General features: G+C 40.2%; 1 protein-coding gene across 1 annotated transcript in view; it reads right to left on the reverse strand.

The window, feature by feature from the left end:
* Positions 1-3,984, reverse strand: part of ACP3 (acid phosphatase 3) — a 36,854-nt gene extending 32,870 nt beyond the window's left edge. The window contains exon 1 of the mRNA XM_059921927.1: positions 3,853-3,984. Coding sequence (XP_059777910.1) covers positions 3,853-3,972 — 120 coding nt within the window. The 5' untranslated portion in view covers positions 3,973-3,984. The remainder of the gene's footprint in view (positions 1-3,852) is intronic.
* Between the last annotated feature and the right edge of the window lie 7,446 nt (positions 3,985-11,430).

An 11,430-nucleotide genomic window follows, 5' to 3' on the forward strand; every position in this document is an offset into this window, starting at 1 on the left:
ACAAAAAGACAAGTACTGTATGATTCCACTTACACAAGGTATGTGAAGTAGTCAAATTCATAGAGTCAGGAAGTAGAATGGTGATTGTGGGGGCTGAGGGGGAGGAGGCTGGGGAATTGCTGTTTAATAGTTACGAAGTTCCAGTTTTGCAAGATGAAGGGAATTCTGGAGATGGATACTTTTAATGGTAACACAACAATGTGAATACACCTAATGCAATTGAACTGTACACTTAAAATGGTTAAAGTGGAAAATTTTATGTCCTGCGTATTTTACCACAATTTTAAAAATGAATAATTAAGGCTTACCTAGATTTTATCCAAAAAGTTGGAAAGTTTCTGTTTTAGACTGGTGACTAACAGCAGCACCTTACATTTGTATCATGGTTCACACTTACATATGTATATCATGCCATTTGAACCTAAAGACAACTTTGTGAAATAGAAATTATAGTTATGATCATTATCCCCAACTTTAAGTTTAGGAAATTTGAGGCTCAGATGGATTAAGTGACCTGTTCTCAGTCCTACACCTGGTAAATGATGCTAGAACTTGAATTAATGAAAGTTCAATATTTTCCTAGGTATGGCTTTGAACTTTTATTTTAGCACATAACATTAGAAAACTGGTAACAGTATTAGACTGCCAGCCTGAGCAGTAAATTGTCAATCTTTTGCTTTCCTAGGAGGATTGAGGAAGAACCCAGAAGGTCTGCCATCCCTGGAAGTGTGTGGTGGCCAGACCATTTGAGTTTACCTAACCACAGTATGGAAGTTACCCATCCCAGTATAGAGATGATGTGCTGAAGATTTGGAGGCTATTTCCATCAAGGCTATTCTATTACTTGAGCAGAAATTTTGCATGGTTAACCACGAAGAATGAGACTTTGTGACTTATCATCCCTTTCTTTGTAAAACCCAGGTAGAATGAGAAGGAATTGTTCTCTTTGAGATCACCTGAACTTGTGGTTTTTCCTGGCTTAGGGGAGAGAGAATGCTTTAAAATGGCATTTCCCTATTTATGGATGGAATAATGATGTATGGGATTACTTTTTAAAAGTCCATTAGGAGTGCATCAGCATATAGATGAAACAAGGTTGGCCATGAGTGATAATTACTGAACCTGGTTGATGGGTACCTTGAGACTCACCATACTTATTATTCTCTTTATAAATTATAAAACAGCAATTCTCTAAGGGTTTTCTATGAGACATTATGGAAAAAAGAGGAGGTGTATTCTGTAGTCAAAATTTAGGAAATATAATTTACTAGATCCTTTCCTTGAAAGCCACAGTACATATTAGAATATTAAAGACTGAAAAGTTCTGCATTTAAGAGACCTTTAAAAACATTTTAACCCACGTTTTCTTCTCCAATCTGATCTGACTATTGAAACACCTGTTAACAACTTGTCAAACTAGCATTCCAATGGATGTACATTGGTGAACCTGTTTCAAAAGAGCATGTGGTGACTCTGTTCATGAGAGAGAAAAAGAACTGGACAGTTTCCTGCTCTTTCTGCCAAGAACAGTTTTTCAGAACCGGGGAAGATTTGTTTTTTTTTGTATCACAGTAGAAAAACAAGGCAACCACTTGCTGACTATGAGTGAAACCAATACACTGGCTGGAGAAGCCTCAGCTTCATGTGCTGGGTTAGGCACACACAGCAGGAACAGAATGTGTCTAGTGATTAAGGGCAGGCTTCTGGGATCATACAGCTTGGGTTCAAATCCTAGCTGTGTGATCATGAGCAAGTTGCTTAATCTCTTTGTGCCTCAATTTCTTCATCTATAAAACAGGGTTAATAGGGTTAATAAGGTTTTTACAAAAACATTATAGAATGGTTTCCAGATTTAGCAAACAAAAATGCAGCATGCCCAAATATTGCATGGAAACATACGCATACTAAAAAATTATTTGCTGTTTATCTGAAGTTCAAATTTAACTGGGTATCCTGTGTTTTCTGGTAACCCTATTTTATAGGGTTGTTGGGAGGATAATGTAACATAATCCATTGAAATTTCAGAACAGTGCCTGGCACATAGTAAGCATTTAATTAACTATTGGTTATTGTCATTAATATTATCACTTTAATCAGAGGTACCTTTCTTTTTTTCTTGTTCTCCTAATAATTTTCTAGGGAATTTCCTGGGTATATAATTGAACCATTTATAGTCAGATATTCTCTGTAATCAGTAAAAAGAAGACAGTGGTATCTTCCGGCAAAGAAAGATGTATTAAGTTGCCCTTAATCTACCACTAATGGAAAAAAGTTGAGGTAGGAAAAATTGTTAACATTAGTCATGTGTGGTAATTGTTAAATTTTTTAGTTCCTAGAGAGTTACCTTTGTAAGGTATTTCTTAGGTATTAACTTAGTATTAACTTGTAGTCCCTGAACACATGCTAACTGAGAGTGGAGAGGGAGAAAGGAAACCCACAACAGTTTGGTAGCCAAGGGAAGTCAGCCTGAGCTGTTGTAAAACATGGAGGAGAGAATGGACCAGATGCAGTTAGCTGAGAGTTCACTGTAATATCCCAAAGAGGATTATCCCTCAACCAGCTTGTCATGGTGTTGACAGTACAATTCCTGCAGAGTCCCTACACTTGCTTAATGCACATGTTTGCAAGGAACACACTGATATAAGTAAAAGTCTAACTCACATGGATTTCCCTATATAAAGTACACAGTGTTCTACAGCTTTTTTTTTTCTTTTCAACACAGAAGTCTGACAGCTGGTGAATCATTCATAAATAAATTGATGATATATTTCTCTGGTCTCTCTCTCTCTCTCATTGTTGGCTCATGACCTAGTAAAGATTTATTGGACTAAAAATCATGATTTGCATAAACATATGGTTATGAAATTTTTCTTTAGAAGGTAAAGAAAGGAGTCTGAGTACAGCAAGCTGAGAAAAATAAGAACTTCATGTTTAATTTTTAAGTAAAAGTTGACTTTCCTTGAAATTATAAAAATAAAGTTTGGATATTCTTTCAGAAAGAAAATGTACTTATCAGCATACTTTCACTCTATCAAATGAAAAAATGTGATGAAGAAAAAGAGATCAAGAAAGACTGCAAATTGCAAGGAGAGGGTCAGAGGCAGAGACAGACAGTGAGTGAAACAGAAAAAAGAGAAATAGAGAAACAGAGAGAATCAAAGACCATGACAGAAAGTGAGAGATATAAAGGAATTAATTCCAAGACAGTTAGAAGTAGTAAATCCCCTTTACTTTGCAAACTCTCTCCCTATCTATTTTTTAAGGCGATGCTAACAGTATATTTTCCTTCCTTGACAATATACAGTAGCTGCCCCATCCCCCCTTTCCTAACTTGTCACACATACCATGGGTGGGGGAAAACATGATTTTAATGGTCAACCAAATCTATGTTTCAGGAAGTCATCCTACAACTCGAGTTTAGTTTTACTTTTATGCTTCAAAGACTGCTTATAAATATATCAGGAAAAAGGGAAGGGGCTACTTAATTCAGAAAATGACGGTTTTTTGGCTTGGCAACAAATAATCATTAAATTGAATGAAGCCAGTTTAGCTTCTGGTGCTAAACAGACCTAGAGGAGGTGTCTCCTGGCCTCGAGTAGCTATCAAAAGGAATCTACATTCAAGGCAGTTGTAAAGTAAGTGAATAGGTAAATAACATTGGCGAAGTAAAAACCAAACCAAACAGGCTTTTGTCAGGACATGTTCGCTCTTCATTATGAGGAACTTGCAAAACTTGCTTTCTGAGTTTGGTCTTCAGGAGACTACATTAGGGTAAAATGAAACCTGACACTTGGTTTTCAGCCCCTGCTGGTAACAATTTTAAGGGAAAAGCAATGAGGAAAGTCTACTCACCAATGTCACAAACCTCAGCTCCTTGGCTCCCACACCTCGGTCCAGCCAGAAGGAAAGCAGAAGCAGGAGGCTAAGGCGAAGGCTTGCTGCCTTGGCCACAAGGAGGGTGGCAGCTCTCATGCTGGGGTGAGCTGCTTCTGGCTGGAGTTGAGACGTGCTGCTTCCAGGGCAAAAGCCATTAGAGGGGAAGCTATTTAACCAAGGGATTGAAAGGGAAGTGGGAGGAGCCAAGCCTCGTGAATAGTAAAATCTCCAGGTGGCTTGGGGTGGGGTTTGACCTGTGTCTGGTCAGATCATTTTTGGGCTGGGTGTTAGAGCTTATGGTCTTCTGGATTAAATTAGAAGGCCCAGAAAGGGGAGAGCTGTTGCTCAAGGTCACAGAGCACATTACTAGATATTTCTTTTTTAGTTTATCTTTATCCTTTGTTTAGACGGGGTGTGATACCATGTTTGTTTTGTGGCTGTCACTTGGGAAAGGGATAGACCCTAACTTTGGAAACCTCAGGCCAGTGATTCCTAATTTTTTTGGCAATCCAGAATTATAGGGAGAGAAGTATGAAAGGAACTGCAGATACCAACATATTTTGGGTGTATTCTCCAGGCCAAACAGGGCTGCCTTTTCTAAAACTCTCAGGTAGCCCATTTTTAAGTAGAAGAGCAACTTTATTTTGAGAATTTTTAGTCACACTTTAAGATATTTGGGGCTCATCTGAGGTATCTCAAAATTAGGATTAGAATTACTTTACCTAACCTGACACGGTTTACAAACAACAACAACCACACACTAACCTACAGCTCTGTACTATTAGTCACCAACTCTGGCCGGGAGTCTTACAGTCTGGGCAAGTCACACCCTTGTTTCTCCAGCTGTGATCTAATCAAGGATGCTACAAAAGAGGATAATCCGGACTGAGGGAATTTAGATTTCCATTTTTCCCTACCTGTCAGCCCCATATAGGCTAAAACAGGATTTTTTGTGCAAAGCTGCCTGTCAGGATGCTCCCACCTCATCAGAGGAGGGAACAACCCATTCTCTGGTACATTGCACTTGGGAGACCTCTGTTGTTATGTGATCACAGGGTGCCCTAGAATGTGGTACATGGGAGAGCTGTTGCTTTTTCGAGTGTGGGGAAATATGTGTAGAGAAGGAATTCATGTATGGTTGGGGTTTGACATTTAAGGGGACTTGTGACTCTCTCTTTACCATCACATTCTCCACCTGCCAGTCCCCACTGTTATTTTTAATGGGTGAGATATTGAGGAGATGAGTGCAGGGAAAAGGGGATGAAAACTAAGAGGTTGTCCAAGGCAGAGATGAAGTCACCACTTGGATTCCTGTTACATGTACCAGGCAACCTGAGAAAGGAAGCTCCAACACCTACTTACCATCCACGCAGGCTTAGTTCTGAACCATGTGCTTTAAATTGTGTCAGATACTTGATTCTGTGCAATGTCTTATTTTCTCAAGAATCAGCCGGCTCCTTGTTCTCCTATTTTCTTCCTTGTCTCACCCTTCGATTGATACCTGGCACTATTCTGGCTATAGCTTTAGTGCTTCCTGATAATGGCTCTAACCTATCTGTGCCATCTTGTGCTAGGTTGGATAAACCTTACTTCTGACCCAGACCCTAATTTTTCTGTGTCACCTCTTCTGGACTTCTTTTAGCCTTCCAAGTAAGAACAACAATAACGGCAACAGCTTTTAATAGAGAGAACCAGAAAAAGGTTACTTGAATTGAATACATCTCAACTCAAACTTAAGTCAAGTTGGAATAAGTGAATGGCTTTTACTTCTACTCTATTTCAGTCATCATCCTAACTTCTACTTTGATCAACAAATTATAAAGGGAGCCAGAGATCATAAATGTAGTTCTGAATACCATGAAGTTGAGTCTGAAAAGTCCTCTAAATTCAGATGGATCTCATTTTAGAATCTTCTTTGGTCTCTTGAAACTTGAACTCATAAGGCCTTTGTAAAGACCTAAAATGTCATCTGGAATAAATATATGAATATGATATTATGGAAAGTGAGACTTGAAAAAATAGTGGGGTGTCTTTATTGACATCCCAATGAACATGGCAATCATTTTAGTGTTAATAAGTAGCAGAACTTACTAGCGAAATCACTTTTGTTCCTTGTGGTACTTCTTTCGTCATGTGTAAAGTGTTCAACCTCTAATTGGCCCAGTGTTAGGAAGTTCCATAAGCGAAGCAGGTTGGGCTCATCAGAAAGCAAACTTCCAGGTGGAGATTTGCATGGGGGAAACTTATTAGGGAGTGCTCTCAGGATCAAAAACAGTAGGCAGAGGAGAAATAAACAGGGCTGGGAAGAGAGAGAAGGCCTCAGCTGATGTTGCTAGGAATTCTGAAGCTGTGATGGCCTTTTGGAATTGTCCTGAATTGGGGAAAGTAGCCAGGCCTTTAATCCCTGCATTAGCCAGTTATGGGAGGCAGGCTGTTCCTGGCAGGGAGTGTGACTGTGGGTTAAAATGACTCTCTTCAGGAGGAGATTCAAGATGGCGGAAGAGTAAGATGTGGAGATCAATTTCCTCCCCACAAATACATCAGAAATACATCTACATGTGGAACAACCCCTACAGAACATCTACTGAATGCTGGCATAAGACCTCAGACCTCCCAAAAGGCAAGAAACTCCCCACGTACCTGGGTAGGGCAAAAGAAAAAAGAAAAAACTGAGACAAAAAATAGGGACAGGACCTGCACCAGTGGGAGGGAGCTATGAAGGAGGAAAGGTTTCCACACACTAGGAAGCCCCTTCACTGGCGGAGACGGGGGTGGTGGGGGGGAAGCTTCGGAGCCACAGAGGAGAGTGCAGCAACAGGGGTGCAGAGGGCAAAGCGGAGAGATTCCCGCACAGAGGATTGGTGCCGACAAGCACTCACCAGCCCAAGAGGCTTGTCTGCTCACCCGCCGGGGCGGGCGGGGGCTGGGAGCTGAGGCTCGGGCTTCGGTCGGATTGCAGGGAGAGGACTGGGGTTGGCTGCGTGAACACAGCCTGAAGGGGCTAGTGCACCACAGCTAGCCGGGAGGGAGTCTGGGGAAAAGTCTGGAACTGCCTAAGAGGCAAGAGACGTTTTCTTGCCTCTTTATTTCACGTTGCACGAGGAGAGGGGATTAAGAGCACCGCCTAAACGAGCTCCAGAGACTGGCCCGAGCCGCGGCTATCAGCACGGACCCCAGAGACGGGCATGAGACACTAAGGGCTGCTGCTGCAGCCACCAAGAAGCCTGTGTGTGAGCACAGGTCACTATCCACACCTCCCCTCCTGGGAGCCAGTGCAGCCCGCCACTGCCAGGGTCCCATGATCCAGGGACAACTTCCCTGGGAGAACACACGGTGCACCTCAGGCTGTTGAAACGTCACCCCTGGCCTCTGCCACCACAGGCTTGCCCCGCATTCAGTGCCCCTCCATCCCTCACCCCGTTAGAATGAGCCAGAGCCCCCTAATCAGCTGCTCCTTTAACCCCGTCCTGTGTGGACCAGAACAGACACCCTCAGGTGACCTACACGCAGAGGCGGGGCCAAATCCAAAACTGAACTCCAGAAGCTGAGCGAACAAAGAAGAGAAAGGGAAATCTCTCCCAGCAGTCTCAGCAGCAGCGGATTAAATCTCCACAATCAACTTCATGTATCCTGCATCTGTGGAATACCTGAAGAGACAACGAATCATCCCCAATTGAGGCGGTGGACTTGGGGAACAACGATATATATATATATATATTATTTCCTTTTTCTCTTTTTGTGACTGTGTACGTGTATGCTTCTGTGTGCGATTTTGTCTGTATAGGTTTGCTTTTACAATTTGTCCTAGGCTTATGTCTGTCTGTTTTTTGTTTTAGTATAGTTTTTAGCACTTGTTATCATTGGTGGATTTGTTTTTTGGTTTGGTAGCTCTCTTCTTCCTTTCTGTTTTTTATTACTTCAAATTTTATTTATTTTTAATGATTATTCTTTATTTTAATAACTTTATTTTATTTTTTTCTTTCATTCTTTCTTTTTTTTCTCTCTTTTATTCTGAGCAGTGTGGATGACAGGGTCTTGGTGCTCTGGCCAGGCATCAGGCCTGTGCCTCTGAGGTGGGAGAGCCGAGTTCAGGACATTGGTCCACCAGAGACCTGCAAGCTCCACGTAATATCAAATGACGAAAATCTCCCAGAGATCTCCATCTGAATGCCAAGACCCAGCTTCACTCAACAACCAGCAAGCTACAGTGCTGGACACCCTATGCCAAACGACTAGCAAGACAGGAACACAAACCCACCCTTTAGCAGAGAGGTTACCAAAAATTATAATAAGGTCACAGACACCACAAAACACACCACTGGACATGGTCCTGCACATCAGAAAGACAAGATCCAACTTCATCCACCAGAACACAAGCAGTAGTCCCCTCCACCAGGAAGCCTACCCAAACCACTGAATCAACCTTAGCCTCTGGGGGCAGACACCAAAAACAACGGGAACTACGAACCTGCACCCTGTGAAAAGGAGACACCAGACAGTGTCTGTAAGTTAAGCAAAATGAGAAGACATAGAAACACAGAGCAGATGAAAGAGCAAGGTAAACACCCACCAGACCAAACGAATGAAGAGGGAATAGGCAGTCTACCTGAAAAACAATTCAGAGTAATGATAGTTAAGATGATCCAAAATTTGGAAATAGAATGGAGAAAATACAAGAAACTTTTAACAACAACCTAGAAGAACTAAAGTGAAAACAAACAATGATGAATAACACAACAAATGAAATTAAAAATTCTCTAGAAGGAATCAATAGCAGAATAACCAAGGCAGAAGAATAGATAAGTGACCTGGAAGATAAAAGAGTGGAAATAACTACTGCAGAGCAGAATAAAGAAAAAAAAAATGAAAAGAATTGAGGACAGTTTCAGAGACTTCTGGGACAACATTAAATGCACCAACATTCGAATTATAGGGGTCCCAGAAGAAGAAGAGAAAAAGAAAGGGACTGAGAAAATATTTGAAGAGATTATAGTTGAAAACTTCCCTAATATGGGAAAGGAAATAGTTAATCAAGTCCTGGAAGCACAGAGAGTCCCATACAGGATAAATCCAAGGAGAAACACGCCAAGACACATATTAATCAAACTATCAAAAATTAAATATAAAGAAAACATATTAAAAGCAACACGGGAAAAACAACAAATAACACACAAGGGAATCCCCATAAGGTTAACAGCCGATCTTTCAGCAGAAACTCTGCAAGCCAGAAGGGAGTGGCAGGATATATTTAAAGTGATGAAGGAGAAAAACCTACAACCAAGATTACTCTACCCAGCAAGGATCTCATTCAGATTTGATGGAGAAATTAAAACCTTTACAGACAAGCAAAAGCTGAGAGAGTTCAGCACCACCAAACCAGCTTCACAACAAATGCTAAAGGAACTTCTCTAGGCAAGAAACACAAGAGAAGGAAAACACCTGCAATAACAAACACAAAACATTTAAGAAAAGGGGAATAGGAACATACATATCGATAATTACATTAAATGTAAATGGATTAAATGCTCCCACCAAAAGACACAGACTGGCTGAATGGATACAAAAACAAGACCCGTATATATGCTGTGTACAAGGGACCCACTTAAGACCTAGGGACACATACAGACTGAAAATGAGGGGATGGAAAAAGATATTCCATGCAAATGGAAATCAAAAGAAAGCTGGAGTAGCAATTCTCCTGTCAGACAAAATAGACTTTAAAATAAAGACTATTACAAGACACAAAAAGGACACTACATAATGATCAAGGGATCAATCCAAGAAGAAGATATAAAAATTGTAAATATTTATGTACCCAACATAGGAGCACCTCAATACATAAGGCAAATACTAACAAACAGCCATAAAAGGGGAAATCAACAGTAACACAATCATAGTAGGGGACTTTAACACCCCACTTTCACCAATGGACAGATCATCCAAAATGAAAATAAATAAGGAAACACAGCTTTAAATGATACATTAAACAAGATGGACTTAATTGATATTTATAGGACATTCCACCCCAAAACAACAGAATACACATTTTTCTCAAGTGCGCATGGAACACTCCCCAGGATAGATCATATCTTGGGTCACAAATCAAGCCTTGGTAAATTTAAGAAAATTGAAATCATATCAAGTATCTTTTCTGACCACAATACTATGAGACTAGATATCAATTACAGGAAAAGATCTGTAAAAAATACAAACACATGGAGGCTACACAATACACTACTTAATAACGAAATGATCACTGAAGAAATCAAAGGGGAAATCACAAAATACCTAGAAACAAATGACAATGGAGACATGACGACCCAAAACCTATGGGATGCAGCAAAAGCAGTTCTAAGAGGGAAGTTTATAGCAATACAATCCTACCTGAAGAAACAGGAAACATCTCGAATAAACAACCTAACCTTGCACCTAAAGCAATTAGAGAAAGAAGAACAAAAAAACCCCAAGGTTAGCAGAAGGAAAGAAATCATAAAGATCAGGTCAGAAATAAATGAAAAAGAAATGAAGGAAACAATAGCAAAAATCAATGAAACTAAAAGCTGGTTCTTTGAGAAGATAAACAAAATTGATAAACCATTAACCAGACTCATCAAGAAAAAAAGGGAGAAGACTCAAATCAATAGAATTAGAAATGAAAAAGGAGAGGTAACAACTGACACTGCAGAAATACAAACGATCATGAGAGATTACTACAAGCAACTCTATGCCAATAAAATGGACAACCTGGAAGAAATGGACAAATGGTTAGAAATACACAACGTGCCGAGACTGAACCAGGAAGAAATAGAAAATATGAACAGACCAATCACAAGCACTGAAATTGAAACTGTGAGTAAAAATCTTCCAACAAACAAAAGCCCAGGACCAGATAGCTTCACAGGCGAATTCTATCAAACATTTAGAGAAGAGCTAACACCTATCCTTCTCAAACTCTTCCAAAATATTGCAGAGGGTGGAACACTCCCCAACTCATTCTACGAGGCCACCATCACCCTGATACCAAAACCAGACAAAGATGTCACAAAGAAAGAAAACTACAGGCCAATATCACTGATGAACATAGAAGCAAAAATCCTCAACAAAATACTAGCAAACAGAATCCAACAGCACATTAAAAGGATCACGCACCATGATCAAGTGGGGTTTATTCCAGGAATGCAAGGATTCTTCAATATATGCAAATCAATCAACGTGATACACCATATTAACAAATGGAAGGAGAAAAACCATATGATCATCTCAATAGATGCAGAAAAAGCTTTTGACAAAATTCAACACCGATTTATGATAAAAGCCCTGCAGAAAGTAGGCATAGAGGGAACTTTCCTCAACATAATAAAGGCCATATATGATAAACCCACAGCTAACATCGTCCTCAATGGTGAAAAACTGAAACCATTTCCACTAAGATCAGGAACAAGACAAGGTTACCCACCCTCACCACTATTATTCAACATAGTTTTGGAAGTTTTGACCACAGCAATCAGAGAAGAAAAAGAAATAAAAGGAATCCAAATCGGAAAAGAAGAAGTA

Source organism: Balaenoptera ricei, chromosome 4, assembly GCF_028023285.1.
Source record: "Balaenoptera ricei isolate mBalRic1 chromosome 4, mBalRic1.hap2, whole genome shotgun sequence".
In the NCBI taxonomy this organism is placed as follows: Eukaryota; Metazoa; Chordata; class Mammalia; order Artiodactyla; family Balaenopteridae; genus Balaenoptera; species Balaenoptera ricei.